The sequence below is a fragment of the Caloenas nicobarica genome, chromosome 14 (assembly GCF_036013445.1).
Source record: "Caloenas nicobarica isolate bCalNic1 chromosome 14, bCalNic1.hap1, whole genome shotgun sequence".
Taxonomy (NCBI): domain Eukaryota; kingdom Metazoa; phylum Chordata; class Aves; order Columbiformes; family Columbidae; genus Caloenas; species Caloenas nicobarica.
Window position 1 is genome coordinate 1,690,003 of NC_088258.1, and position 14,204 is coordinate 1,704,206.

The 14,204-nt window shown below is 59.7% G+C and overlaps 2 protein-coding genes across 3 annotated transcripts; both read right to left on the bottom strand.

Annotated features, from left to right (window-relative positions):
* Positions 1-344: 344 nt before the first annotated feature.
* LOC135994545 (mesothelin-like protein) lies at positions 345-7,258 on the bottom strand. Its single transcript, XM_065645136.1, has 16 exons — positions 7,228-7,258; positions 6,707-6,738; positions 6,318-6,367; positions 5,636-5,756; positions 5,472-5,557; positions 4,953-5,079; positions 4,681-4,871; positions 4,512-4,602; positions 4,296-4,431; positions 3,675-3,859; positions 3,337-3,492; positions 3,039-3,172; positions 2,683-2,816; positions 2,435-2,529; positions 1,261-2,221; positions 345-477 (listed from the first exon to the last, which is right to left on the bottom strand). The coding sequence occupies exons 1-16, from the start codon at positions 7,256-7,258 to the stop codon at positions 395-397; spliced, it is 2,613 nt and encodes an 870-aa protein (XP_065501208.1). The 3' UTR covers positions 345-394.
* A 2,237-nt stretch (positions 7,259-9,495) lies between these two features.
* Positions 9,496-14,130, bottom strand: RPUSD1 (RNA pseudouridine synthase domain containing 1). 2 transcript variants are annotated; one of them, XR_010606973.1, is made up of 7 exons: positions 14,059-14,130; positions 13,201-13,392; positions 12,966-13,089; positions 12,722-12,824; positions 12,543-12,644; positions 9,830-12,262; positions 9,496-9,689 (listed from the first exon to the last, which is right to left on the bottom strand). XR_010606973.1 is itself a non-coding variant. In XM_065644712.1 (6 exons), exons 2-6 carry the CDS (start codon positions 13,380-13,382, stop codon positions 11,856-11,858), a joined length of 918 nt encoding a protein of 305 aa, XP_065500784.1. In that variant the 5' UTR covers positions 13,383-13,392; positions 14,059-14,130; the 3' UTR covers positions 9,496-11,855. The 2 variants fall into 2 exon arrangements, 1 of the variants encoding a protein (XP_065500784.1); XM_065644712.1 differs by having other exon boundaries at positions 9,496-12,262.
* Between the last annotated feature and the right edge of the window lie 74 nt (positions 14,131-14,204).

The window sequence follows — 14,204 nt, forward strand, 5'->3', positions numbered from 1 at the left end:
GGCCGTATTCTGCTGCTCTTGCAACACCGGTGACTCGAATCCCTGAGTTGTCTCGTGGTTTCAACAGATCCCAGTGGGACTGCTTGGAAGTAAAACAGCACTCGGTGTGAGTAAAGCTGGCAGAACCGGGCCCGCTGTCAGCACTGGTGCACTGTCAATATTGCTGAGAATTGCATTATGTAGAACAACAAGCTAGTTAGTACCTGCTGGGCTGGAAAAAGATCTGTCCTCCCTTCACTGCCCAGCCTCAAAAATAATGAGCAAATTCTGGCTGGTGCCAAATGGCCAAAGTCTGTTCTGTCCTGGGTTTCTGCTTTCCAGCAGGGACGCTGCCAGCGCTGTTATTTGCAGGATGCTGAGGGTTGCAGGTGAGAGCGGTGCTGGGGGGGCAAGGTCAGAGCAGCCCCCGCAGCAGGGACATCCCCACGGCCACCGTCAGGACGGACACCAGGCAAGGGGACAGGCGGGATCCCGATCCTGGCGGGGGAACTGGATGGGAAAGAACTGGGTTATCCAACAAAGCACAGGTGAGCGCTCAGGGCTGCAGAGCAGCTTTGGGTGCTGGTGCCCCAGAGGGTCACATGAGTCCAGACAACACTTTTCTGCCTTTTGTGACATTGCCCACACCTGTACCCACCTGCACCCCTGTTATAAATGTCACCTGGCCGTGAATAGTCAGCAGGGCCGAGTCTTTTCTGACTTTCACCAGCATAAAGCAGGACTAAATCTGTTTGAGTCATTAAAACTAGGGATGTAGCTCAGTCAGGATAGAGGAATTTGGATTTTAGGCTTTTACAGTGATGCGTTGTCAGAAACACCATGTGCAGCTGAAATACAGAAGGCCATATCCTTGCCTTGTGAAAAATACCCAGTGCGTTGGCATTAACAGAATTACTCCAGCGTTCTGCAGTAGAATCTATAGATTCATAGAACCATTTTGGTTGGAAGAGACCCTCAAGATCATCGAGTCCAGCCATAAACCCAGCTCAGGGTTGGTGGGGGCTGCATGCTCAGAAGGTGATGAGACATCTTAAGGTTCTGGATTCAAGAGCGCAGTGGATCTGAAGGCAAAATTTTCCAGATCCCAGGGCTGTAATGTCCGTAGACACATCTTTGCCAGTCCAACCAGTAACTGCCTGGGGTTTCTGGTGGAGAGCAGCCAGCAGTGCTGGGTCTGCCCGTGAGGAAGGTGGAGCAGCTGCTGCTTGTCGGTGAAGATGGTTCCTAAGCCTTTCCCAACCCCGAACATTCCCACCTTACCAGGTTCAGGCTGCAGGTTGATGTTTCCACTGGATGTGGGTCCAGGTGACTCTGGTGCACCCGCGGCTGGTTTTTTACTGGTCTCACTGGCAGTGTTGGTGGAAGAGGGGCTGGGAGATGCTGGAGGGGCACCTGTCACGCAATCCAACGTTGTGGTCTTGGCCATGGAGGAGACGACGCTCTTTTGGGTGGAGTGGGGACTGAGAGTGGGCTGGGGAGGGGGATTCATTTCTGTGGGTGCAGAGGGAGAGGGAGTGACAAGGGTGCTGTGAGCGTTGTGGGTGCTGGGGGTGACGGTGTTCGGGGTGGCAGGAGTGGGGTGGACGGTACCCCCGGGTGCTGGGGGGTTGGTGGACACCAGCGGGGTGCTGGTATTGTAGGTGGTAACCACCGGGTTAGGAACAACACTGGTGGTGGTGGTGGCACCGTGTGTGACAGCCAGGGGTGGGATGGAGCTGGGAGAGGTGGCATTGGGGCTGACAGCGGCCAGGATGGTGCTGAGGGGGGTGGCAGCCGGGGGGGTGGCCGTACCGGAGGTGACAGCCGGATGGATGGAGCACGGGACCATGGGGCCGGTGGTGGGAGCAGGTCGGGCAGTGGAGGTGACAGGGGGACTCGCGGCAGTGCTGGGGACAGGGGTGTCAGTGCGTGGGGGGGTCAGGCTCGGGGTGGGGACCTTGTGGGGGCCAGTGCTTGAATGAGTGGTAGGGTGGCTGCTAATGGCAATAGGGGTGGGGAGGGTGGTGGGCATGGGGACGGTGGCCGTGGGGGTGACACTGGCCGAGGTGGGGAGGTGAGGAGAGGGGACCATCCCCCCTTGCAGGCCGATTCCCAGGACACAGTCCAGCTCCCGCTGGGACTGTCTCTGCAGCCAGCGCATCACCGAGGGCTCGTTCTCAGCATCCTTCAGGTAAGGAAGGTTTTTGCCAAGCAAATTTTTCACATCCGTGACACTGAGTTTCTGCAACACACGAACAACAACATCTCTGTTCATCCTCACGTCCGGCATCGCCGCAAAATGGGACTCAGAGCTAGTAATAACTTCCAAAAGAAAATTTGAAAAGGTAAAAATATAGAGACTTGGAGATCTGATGGGGCTGTGGACCCAAAACTCAGCCCTCGATTAGTCCTGCCCTTTGTCAGGGACAAGAGCAGCGGCGAAGCAGGGACGTACCTGCAGCTCATCGGGATTTAGGGCAAGGAAAGTGTTGATGTCGATGGCAACGCCAGCTTCGGCCAGGTCTTTCAGGTCCTGCACTGGAGCTCCACCTTAAACAAAGCGTATGGGGCACCTGAACACTTCCAACACATTTGGAGGGGATCTGGAGGCTGCAGGACACGTCTCTGGTGTGGCCAAACCCCCTGGCCGAGCAAGAGGTACCCAGCCTCTGTGGGGAGGAGGGTGAAGGCTGAAGCACCTACCCAGGTAGGGACCAATCCGGCACAAATACACCCCGGGGCTGCCCGGCTGGCCAGCAAAGGCCTCCCGGGCTTTTTGGTAGAGTTGGTCCTTCTTGGTTTGAGAGCAAGAAGAAATGTTTAATTGCCCAGCAGTCCTGGGGAGAGGGAGAGTCACAGGTTAGAGCCGGGGGCAGCACCCCAATCCACAGCTAAAGCCCTTTTGTTGGTGGGGGGACATGAACCGTCTGTCCCTGCCTGTGGTGCCGGGGGCTCCGGCAGGAGCTGGAGCAGGACGGGACCATCCCACCATGCTGCCATCCCACCATCCGCTTCCCTGTGCTCCCAGGACCAAAAAGCATTCCTAAAAAGTGGCTTACCTGATTGCTTCTGGAGAGATTTGATTGATGTCCTTCTCCTGCAGATTACAGAGGTTTTTCCCACTGATTTTCTGAAGCAAGGGCCCGGTCAAGGTGCCCCCCAGGTCCAGGTACCTCCTGATCAGCTGCTGGACCTGGGAAACAGTTCACGTGGTTGCACGGGAAGGAAGATGCTCCGGGTAGAAATCGCTGTGCTGCAAACCCACCGCGCTGCCCGCGGGTGATGCCTTCGCCCCGAACTGGGCTTGGGCACCAAGCGGTCCCGGTTCGGGGTCCCCCGCTGCTGCCGTGGGTTTACCTGGGCTTCCCCCCACTTGCCATCCGCGGGGTTGAGCAGGGCTAACAGTGTGCCACTGGATGTCACCAGCCACCGGCTGATCTCCTTTGGTGTGTACAGGCGGGACAGCGGCCCCAACAGCTTCAGCTGCTCATCGGGCAGCCCTGACGGGTAAGCCTGTAGGGCCAGGGCAGGGGGGCAGAAAAGAGGGTCAGGGAAGGGAAAAGGAGGCAGAAACGAGCACAAAGGACCTGCTCAGGTGCTTTAATCCCTGTTCCCACAGTGGGTTTCGCCCATCCCGGAGCGTGCCCATGATAACTGGGGCTGCGTGGGGGCTCCTGTCCTGCGTCACCCATTACCTGGTCCAGCTTTTTTTTCACAACCCACATGTACGCGATGGTGAGCGGCTGTTGCAGCAGAGCCTTCAGGTTTGTTTTCACAACGTCACTGCTCATACACAGGTCAAACTGCTCAACGGTGTCGTAGTCGATGAGTAAGAGGGGGTCGGAGACGGTGCTGGCCGTGATGGGAGCGTACAGGCAGCCTGCGGGCAGGGAGGGGTGTCAGGGTGTCCCTCCCACCCATGGCTCCCCAACCCGTGGCGATGCCTTATTCACTTTCATTCTTTAAAGTCATTCCTGAAGGACCTGCTGCTGTTTCCACGGGTGACATGCACTTTGTCCTGTTAAAGGTAACTAAAAACGCTCCACTATGGTGAATCCTTTCCCACATCCTCCCCCACGGGCATCCTCTGGTCTTGCAGCATCCTCCCCAGCTGCTGCCCCTGCCCGGGAGTTTCTTCCCTCTGTCCCGGCTGCTGCTGCCACATTCCTGCCCCCAGGTAGGAGCAAACACCCCAGCGTGCTGAAAGGACATTCCCCCCACGTCCTCGGTTACTTTAGGGGAATCCCACAGCTTTCTGCCCGGTCCTGTCCTCCCTGCAAGAGCTCAAACTGGCTGCGGTGCAGGGGAACACTCACGGTTTGCGTTCCGCTTCAGCCTGGGACGAGACGAAGCTGTGAGAGCCCTGAGGAGGGCCAGGGATTCCTCCCGCTGGGAACGTCCCTGGCTGCCGTAGGCGGCCGCGATGCTCCTGCCGAAAGCCTCTCGCGCTGCCTGGGGGGCAGAGGGTGCTGGGTCCCGCAGCCTGGGGGCTCATGGGCGCCTCACCCCGGGGTCTCGAGGCGGGGACTCACCTTGGGCACCAGGCTCAGCGTGGTCTGGTTCAAAGCCAGCACGAGCGGCCCCAGATTTTGCAGAGTCCGTAAATCCCAGCTGGAAGGATCCCTGCAGCCGCGGGGAGAAGGAGGAGCTCAGCGTCCTCCCGGGTACAGCATCCCCGCCATGAGAGCAGAGGCAACTTACCCGTACGCTGTGCCCCCCCCGAGCAGCACGGTGTTCAGGGCATCCCGTTGGGCCCCCGTCAGCGCTGGGCAGAGCTTCAGGTTCTCCAGGATGCCGGGGTCCGAGGCCGTGATGGTCTCAGGCTCCATGTCGCACACCAGCCCTCCAATGCTGCTCAGCTGCTCAGGGTGCAGGCGGCTGCTCCTCACTCCCTGGGAGAGACACCCGGCCCTCGTACAAACACCGGGGGCATGTGGGGGACCCCGGCAGCCCCCACCTCGCCCCCCACTCACCAGGCAGGTCAGAGCCCCACGGAGCAGCCCCGTCCGCTGGGCTGAGCCCCTGGGCAGCAGCTCCAGGTTCCCGCGGGACGCTCGGGCATAAAACGCTTCGCAGGTCCCAGCGTCCAGCTCAGCCAAACTGCGGAGAAGAACTGGGGTGAAGGGCTTGTCGTGACCTTTAATGTTGTTTTTTGGGGAGGGCATGGGGAGAGCTGTCTTCAATGGTCACTTCATTCTGAGCAACGAGCTGCCGAGTTGCACAGGGCTGGGGGCTCCTCTCCATGTCTCGGGCATGGGATGGGGGTCCCCAACCCCACACACCCCATGTCCCAGCCTCGGAGAGGAGTGGGGTGAGGGAAGGACCAGGGGGTCTGCAGGGCTGGAAATGCCCCGTGTGGGTCTGAAGGTGCCCGCAGACAACTTTCCGAATTTTCTTCTCCCACGCAGAGCTCTCGCACGCCCTGGGGGGTACCGGGGCCACGCCGGCCGGCGCTGGATGGTGGGATTCAGCACCAAACCCTCCGTACTCACTCGAAGAAGAGCAGCAGGTCCGGTGGGTACCGGCTAAAATGGGCCGTCAGGTTCTTGGCAGCGAGCAGCCTGGCCAGGCAGGAGAGCTGGGCGGAGAGAGGCTCAGACGGTCAGTGCCCGGGCAGCGAGAGCCCCTTTGCCTCCCAGCCCCAGCTCCTGCCCACCTGGGCAGCGCTCAGCTCGGCCGGGTCGCTCTGCAGCCCCTGGGCGAAGGCGAGGACGGCGGCGGCGGGCAGGTCGCTGGCCGGGACACACGGGAACCCTTGCAGGAGCGAGGCTGAGAGGCTGCGATGGGGAGATGCGGTTGCGTTTCACCAGCTGTTCCCAACACCCCGTGGAGGATGAACCTGCTCCTTCCCTCTGGAAATCCCCCTTCGCCCTGGTGGCGCGGTAAGTAGGAATAATATGGGGTGTAATGGAGACTTTCCCTAACCCCGGTGCTGTGGTGACACGGAAAGGGATGCCCTGCAGCCCTGAGGGTGGCTGTCCCTGTGTCCCCATGGCCAGGGTGGTGGCAGAGGCGCCTGGGCACCGGGGTGAGGGGGAAACCAGCAGAGCCCGGATTTCAGCTCGAGGGAGGTTCCCGTAGCATCTGCGTCAGCCCCGTAAAGGGAAGGAAATTCTTGGTGTGTTTGTGCCAGTTTGTGCCAGCTGAGGCAGCTGAAATCCCAGCACCAGCACCAGAACCGGCCGCGCAAGGCTCTAAATCCTCCAGCCCGAGTGACCTGTCACAGCGGCCGTGACACGGATGTGGGGAGAAATGCAACACCCACCCACGCCTGTTCCCCCACCCGGGTCCCCCGAGACCCCCACTTGTCAGAGACCGTGCTGGGGGCTGGTACTTACTCGGGGTGTTGCTCAGTGGTGAACTGGACGGCTCCCACAATCAGGGCGGCCTGGGGACGAGGACAGGGGATGCTCAGCCCCAGCGAGGGATGGGACAAAAGGCTTTTAAATGCAGGGACCAAGCGGGAAACCAGACCTGACCCTCCACCAGCGGGGCTGTCCCTGCTTCCCCCAGCTGGGCGCTGGGTGGCCATCAGGGTTTGTGTCCCAGCCCTTGGTTCGGGAGCAGGGAGCGAGGGACGGGCCGGGACACGGGCTGTACAGGGAGGCGATGGCTTTGCCTCCCCGGAGACAAGGACCAGGGGAACCGCGGCAGCTCTGCTGCTCCAGGCACCAGCCGGGATGTTTTGTCAAAGCCTCCGGTGTATCCGGAGCCATCAGGGACTCACCGCTGCTGCCTTCCCCAGGTTTGCGGAGAGACCTGCAACAGAGCAGGAGCAGGTTATAAAACATCCCTGTTACAAAACATCCCCGTTATTAAATATTCATGACCGTATGTGCAGGCAGTCGGGGGCTGTTCTAAAGCAGCTCCAGGTTTACAGTCTGGGAAGGGCCTTTTCTTTGTCGGTTTAATAATATTTAGTAAATGCTGGCAAACACAGTGCAGAGCAGCCCCTGTACCACTCTGCAGCCTGTGCCAGACCAGGCAACCCGGGGTGTGTTTAGAAGACAAAAAGAGATAAATCTGCCCCTGGAAATCTGTTTGTGCAGATTTCTAATGCTGTTCTAGCTGTGGCTGGGAAAAACTCCCACTGCCTGCAGATGCTGCCGGGAGCACCAAAGCCAAGTGGGTTGAGGATGAAAAGCACCGTGGGCTGGAGCATCCTTGGTGCCCGGGGGTGGCAGAGGGTCCTCAGACAGGCATAGGGGTCCGGGCAGGGTCGGTTTGGGGGCACAAGACGTCACTTACAGAGGCCGAGGGCGATGGCTGCCCACACCATGCTGCCTGTGCCGGGGCTTCGTCCTCGGAGCGGGTCGGGAGAGCACAGAGCAGGGACGGGACAGGTTTTAATCCTATATGACAGAAAACAGAACGTCATTCTCTGTTATCAAAAGAAACTCCACAATAAATTGTCCTCTGTGACACGCAGATCCCTGATCCTGTCCGGATGCTGCAGGGACAGGGCTCCCCTCCATCCCCTGCATTCTCACAGGGCCACACCAGTGCAGACTGGGAGAAATCCATTATAAACCAGTGGAAGAGCACCCACAGGCATTGCCCTCCCCCCACACCCAGTCTCATACCCCTCAGCTAGAAACCCCTGATAGAAAATAAATCCCAGCTCTAGAAATGCCATTGACGGGCTGCTCAGAGCAGTGAGCTTACCGCCCTTCAAACCAAATGCAAGTCCTTTTTCTAGTAGGTCTCATTATTTTTCCCAAATCTCACCAGCGGCCTTGCCAGTCGCTCTCCAACCGGCTGGATTTGGCTCAGGGATGCGGGTTCGGTGCCGGGGACGGTGCTCACCCACTGCGGGGACCGGGTTGGGCAGCGCCGGGGATGTCTCGGCACTTATGTGCTGCGGGGTGGGGATGTTGCTGTGAAAATGGGGTGTGACGGTGCAGTTTCTCAACAGTGTTTTGTAAAGCTGCTTCCTCTCCTGGTTTTGGTTTGTTCAGGTTTTTTTTCCCCTTTGCAAAGGGTCACTTTGAACTTCGGGGCAAATTAGTTAAATCCTCCGGGTTAGAGGTTTCTACGCTCCTGATGGAGGCAAAGGTCCTCCCGGTTAGTGAGAAACCTTTGAGCTCTTCAGGGGTGTATTTTGCAGTGCAAGTGGGGTGCAGAACAGGTGAGTCCTCGGTGATGGGCTCAGCACCCCCAGGAGGTGCTTCCCCTCGTGTCCGTCCTTTTTGACTTGTTCACGGATAATCCCTTTGCCTTTTTTTCAGCTTTCTCTCAGGAATTTCTGATCCCGTTCTGAGATGCCATCCAGAAGAAGGAAACTTAAAAAAAATGGAGGCAAAGCTTTTCCGGGGCTGAGTGATGAAAACCCGAGGAGCCCGATGCAGCAAACACTTTATCTGTGCGTTTATCCCGGGCAAAGGTGCGGGCAGCAGTTGGCCGGGCTCCACCACCCGCATGGCTGAGTTTGGGGACATCAGCCTTTGCAAAGTGTCCCTGGAGCCGCTGGCACAGCGTTGAGCGGGGTTTGCCATCCCCAATGTCCCTGTCCCCCACCCAGCAACCCGTCCTGCAGCACCAGGGCTCGGTCAACCCCCGCGGGTGTTTCTGGTTTCTATTTTGGAATGATTTGCTGTAAAAATAGCTCTTGTTGGAGCGGTAAAATTGCAGAAACTTGTTTGCTACAAGGCTGTTGGTGGGACACAGCCCCTGCCGCGGGCTTGCTGGGCAGGGGTGGCTGGATGGGAGGGCAGAGGGACATCGGGGGCCCTTTGGGGGGTCACTGCGTCCACCATGTCCCCATGAGGCTTAAAACTGGCCCCAAAACAACGCCAGGGGCTGTGGAGGAACAGGCACAGGAGCACCCACCCCAAACTCCCACGTGCTGGAAGCACCTGCCCCAGCCCCTTCCCTGGGGGCTCCGACCGCATCCCCCATGCTGGGCGAGCTGGAAACTCTCCTGCACTTAACCCGCTGCTTCTCCACCCTTGCTGGGTTTATAATCTTAAAAATCTCCCAGTTTGCAGAGTGCAAATAATTCCTTTGGGTCTTCACTCGCTTTTCCAGCTGCACCAGCCCCAGGAATGACCATCGATGTACAAGAGTTATGCAGAAATTGTGTGGCGGTGGCTTTCCCTGTGCACCCCTAAACACCGGCAGCCCTGGGCCTGCTCCCCTGTTTCCCTGCCAGGGAGAGCTGTCATGTTTCAAAATAAGGAGTTTTTCTTCCGTCTCTGCTATTTGGTTCAGGACAATCCCAGCTGCTGGCGTTGGCTGGGATGGGCAGCGGGCAGGGACGGGCAGGGCAGTGGCATCTGCCCCCGCCACCTCGGGCATCCTTGGGCATCTGTGCCAGGGTTACTAAATCTGGGAGGGTTGTCGGGTCGCTGATCGGGTGGTTTCGGCCGGGGGGGTTGCAGCAGGGCGAGGACGATGCGGGTGCTCACACAACAGGTCGGCCGGTCCCGCCGTGCTGGTCCGGGCTCATTCCTGGCAGCTCCCGGCACCGCGCCGGATGGAGAGACCAGAGGGTGAAACGCAGGGTACAGAGGTAAATGGTTTTACTGTGGTGATGTGCAACAAGGAATAAGGGTTATTGCAGGCTGTACAGAACATCACGAAACACACACCCGATCAGAACCCCCTGAACACACCAGTGGATTCACACGCGATGCAGAAATGGTCCCGCGACGGCAGAGAGGAGGGAGCGGGATTGCACGGGACATGGGAAAGGCACCAGGAAAACACCTCTGCAGGGTAAGGAAAAATATATATTTATGTCTGGCTGCTGCAGTATCGGGTAAAAGTGCAATGCACGGGGCAGGGGCTCCTCCACAGAGATGTTGGGGAGAGTGATGGGTGCCAGTCCCCAGCTGTGACGGTCCCTCACCTTGTGCATGGACACCGAGATGTCCCCACATACCACCCGAGTGACCACCAGCCCCGTGGCCACGGGCAGCCTTGTCCCCAACGTGCGGCTGCAGGACACGTCCCGTCACGCAGCTGGAACTGTCCCCACACACACCTGTGCGTGTCACCCATGTCCATCCTTCGGCAAACAGATCCATGGTTTAATTTACAGCTTCATCCTTTGGCAAACAGGTTGATGGTTTAATTTGCAGCTTCAGGACCCGCCTGTGGCTGCCTGTCCCCTCCCCAGCCGCTCCTGGGCGATGGGATGGGCAGAGACAGGCCTGGGAGGGAGGAGATGGATCTTCTGCTCCTCCAACCCCCCTGAGCCCTCTGCCACCAGCTCCTGAGCCCATGTCCCCGCTCGGTCCCCAGGTACCTGCAGAGCCGTGAGCTCTGTACCGGTCCCCATCCTGCAGCTGACAGCAGCGCTTTGTGCAGAGCCACGAGAACAAGGCGACGGCCACCTCCTCCATGGCCCCGCACCCATCCAGGATACCAGGGACGGGTGATGCAAAACCCCGTGAGGTTTCGGTGACCTATAGGGTGCGTTCACCTGCAATAAGAGGGCTGTGCCGTTTTATTTCTCCTCAGGGCCGGGATACAAGGTCTGTGAAACCATTGTGGGCGCTTTTCAAAGGGGACGGGGCTCGTGGCCTGATGGTAATTCTGGGCACGTGCTGATGTAGCGGCCCAGTGCCGAATACCGTGGGGATGGGTGCTCTGGGTGCAAGGGGCTCCCGCCCAGTCGCCCCCTCTCTTCATTTTCAAAGTGGGGTGGGAAGGAGGGACTGAACCAGCCCGACACCGGCTGGCACAGCAAAGGAATTTCCAGAGAAGCTCCTCTACATCTTGCAAAGCTGAACGCCAGCATGAGCTTTGAGCTCCTTCCTACTCATCACGTCACTTCTCAGCCTCTCCTGCAGCTTCAACCATTTCCTTGGCCACTTTGGCTGCTCCAGAGCCCCCAAAAACCACCCACCCCAAGGCCCTGACACCCCCGCAGGAACCGGCCAGCAAGGGGTCACGCGATGGGACCAAAACAGATTCCCCCTCATTTGGGTACAGCAGAAAGGGGCTGATGTTTCCTGACCCATCTCAGCAGGGGTTACATCCACACCCGGGATAAAAGTGGGCACTAGGGAAAGGCAATGCTAGGAGAAAGAATAATAAGATCTGTTAAAAAAGCTTTGGGCTGCTGGCTATTCTGACCACAGAAGTACGAAAAATACACACATTTCTGAGCTCACTGGTATTCCAGAACCACTAAAAGACTAGATTCTTCCTGTAAGAAATTTGAAAAAAGTCTAAAACTCATTTGTATCAACTCATTCGCCTTCCACAAACCTTAAAAAAACCCCGCGTGTGGGCTGAAGCAGGGAGGGAAGCACGGGGGCTCTCCTGTGCCCATCGCACAGCCCAGCTCTGCAGGCAGAACACCCGCGGCCGCCCCGGGACTGGGGGGGGCTGTGGTTTCCCCCCCAGGCTGCACTTCAGCCTCCGCATCTCCCACCTCCCACACACCAGCGAGCGCAGCAGCCTGGAGCGAAGGGAACGGGAACAGGGGAAGGCGGACACCGAAGCTGCGTCCCAGTATGTTCTCCTCTCCCTTTTGCTGGGCTGCATTTTAGCATCCCGGCGCTGATTTGCAGATCCATCCATCGTGCTCGTGGCAAACGCAGCGTCTGCACTGCCCCGGCTGTGCCCGAGCCCTGGGACAGGGACATAAAGCTCTGGGGTCACTCTAAGGTGGTACGTGACACACTGGCTCTGCTGCTCAGGCCTGGAATTAGGAAAGGGGCATCCAGTGGCCAGATGGATGATGTGCACATTAAAAAATAAACCCATCCTAATTACTGCTAAAATCTGTCTAACCCCAGCCCCAGGAGTGAGGGAAGCCACGGCGTACAGAGAGTGCAGATGTGGAGTCAGCGCTGGGCTCTGTGGAGACCCACTGGGACGGAAATGGGAGCGTTGGGCTGGAAACACAGAGACGCGGTGTGTGCTCACTCCAAAGCCCACTCGGTCAACCACTGCTCGCACCGGGCTCGCTGCTCCTCCGTCTCCAGGCTCTTGGCTTTGCTCAGCGCCTCCTCTCCTCCATCGCCGAGCACGGCTTCCCGGCTCTCCTCCTCCTCCTCCTCCTCCTTCTGCATCACCTTGTCCTTCAGCTCTTGGATGATCTCGTCCAGCCGGTGAGTGACCTGGTGAGGCACCCAGTTGCTGTCCATCGTGGTGACGAAGGGGTCAGGCGCGCAGACCTCGATGAGCTCCTTGCCGGTGGGGATGCGCAGGTAGTAGGCGTGGAGCATCATCCGGTAGGGACCGCTGTCCTTCTTGTGGCTGTAGGTGAAGTCCCCCACGATGGGGTGGCCAATGGCGCTGCAGTGAACCCGCAGCTGATGAGTCCGCCCTAGGAGGAGAGCAGGAGAAGCAGGGACAGGTTATCCCTGAATCTCTCCTCAAGGGCACAGCGGTGCGAGGTGACAATGTACCAAATGGCATTTGTCCCCTTAGTCTGAGAACCTGAGTCCTCCGTGAGCTGAGTGTGGCTCTTGGCTCTGCTCAGCCCTTTTTTAGGCTTTATTATTTTTATGGCACCATGCTACAACCACAGCTCGGGGCTCCAAATGCAGGTCCCACTCCAGCACCTCCACTGCCCACCTCAGCACCCCCCGGCCCCCACCTCCCACCTGTCAGCGGCTGCAGCAGCACTTTGGTCACGGGGTCTCCGCTGTATGAACCGTGCTCGAGCACGATCAGCTCCGACTGGCAGGGTTTGGGATTTTCGCAGCCTGCAATGAGATGCAGAGGGGGGTCAGCTCGCCCCAGCATGGCGCAACAGCGTGGGCAGGGCACGGGAGCCGCTCACCCTCCGTCCCGTCGATGCACATCATGTGGGTCATGCCCTCGGTTGTGTTCTTCCCTATGGCGTAGCGGATCGTCATGCGGTTCTGGCTCACGTGGCCCCTGACCTGCAGGGCAGAAAACTGGTTTGCAAACCAAGCCCCGGCACTTGCCAGCACCGGGACAACAAGAAGCAGAGGCCAAGCTGCAATTTCGCAAAACCAGAAGGTAAGTCAGTCCAGAAGCAGGACCTGGCAGAATGGGCTCACCAGGGCGAGATAGGCTTTGGTCACTAGCCGGTCTTTAAAACACTTGTAGGCGCTTCCAGCTGCTGCTTTGTTGAGTGCGACACACAGGGCCCCGCTGGTGGAGAAGTCGAGCTGGTGGCAGAACCTGGGAAGGAGATGGAGGAGCATCCCCAGGCAGTGTCCCCTGCTCGCAGTGTGCCCTGCCCAGGCCAGCTCGGTGACAGGGCATGGCCCAGTTTGGTCCCCAGCCACTCACCTGAAGCCATAGTAGGTGCCGGGGTCGGCCAGCTCGGGGAAGCGGTACTTGAGCTGGCTCTGCAGGGTCAGCGTCTCGTACCACATCTTGCTGTCGATGCGGATGTCCCAGTGCTTGTTGACCACAATGAAGTCGGAGCTCTGGTACAGGATGGACAGGTTGTCGATGGTGCCCGGCTCCATGGCCAGCGCCCTGCGGGGAGCGTGGGAGGATCGGGGTGAATGTGTGGGGGGAAAAAGCCTCCAGCCCCAGCCCCCGCGCCCCCGGGATGGGGACAGCACCGCAGGGGAGCGAGGGGACCCAGCGAGAGCAGGCAGGGAGCAGCGCCCGGCAGTGGGTACCCCGGTGGGACTGGATGTACCGGTGCTGCACCGGTACCGCTGTCACACCACAACACCGATGTCACAGCGCACAGGTCTCCCAGCCTTATCCCGGTGTCACACTGTGCAGGTCTCACACAGCACCGGTGCGACCGCGGTGTCGGTGTGCCAGCAGCGCTGCAGCCACAGCCGTCCCCGTGTGGCACCGCACACGTCCTGCCGCCTCCCGGGGTCACCGCACAGCTCTGCCGCCGGCCCGCTGTCACGCGTGGCGGCCCCGCAACCGCACGAGGCCGGGCCGATCCGGTGCGACAGTGGGGCTCGGTCTCACTCCCGTCTTACCGCCCCAAAGCCCCGGTCCCGCTGCCAGCCGGACCGCGATTTCGGCTCCCCGCAAGGGACACGCACGGCGGAGGGGAGACGGGACGCAGCGGAAGGGACACGCACGGAGGAGAGGACCTGGGACAAGGCGCAGGGGACACGCTCGGGGAGGGAAACACCACCCCCCCGCCGCGACCCCCGCTCCCCCCGGCCCGACCTGCAGCGCCGTCCCCGGGCCGGGCGGGCGGAGAGCGGCTACATCGCATCCACCGGCGGCGCCGGGCCGCGCGTCGCGTCCAATCAACGCCGCCGCCGCCGCGTCCAGCCGCGCGTCGCGTCCAATCAGCGCTGCCACCGCTTCCG

Excerpts from the sequence above, each read along its gene's own strand:
- LOC135994545 (XM_065645136.1), bottom strand. The coding sequence starts at position 7,258 with ATGGTGTGGGCAGCCATCGCCCTCGGCCTCT. Across the intron at positions 5,558-5,635 it reads CCGAGCTGAGCGCTGCCCAG|CTCTCCTGCCTGGCCAGGCT; the intron begins GTGGGCAGGAGC and ends CTCTCCGCCCAG. Across the intron at positions 478-1,260 it reads CAACCTGCAGCCTGAACCTG|GATCGGGATCCCGCCTGTCC; the intron begins GTAAGGTGGGAA and ends TTCCCCCGCCAG.
- RPUSD1 (XM_065644712.1), bottom strand. The coding sequence starts at position 13,382 with ATGGAGCCGGGCACCATCGACAACCTGTCCATCCTGTACCAGAGCTCC. Across the intron at positions 13,090-13,200 it reads GGCACCTACTATGGCTTCAG|GTTCTGCCACCAGCTCGACT; the intron begins GTGAGTGGCTGG and ends TCTCCTTCCCAG. Across the intron at positions 12,645-12,721 it reads GTGCATCGACGGGACGGAGG|GCTGCGAAAATCCCAAACCC; the intron begins GTGAGCGGCTCC and ends ATCTCATTGCAG.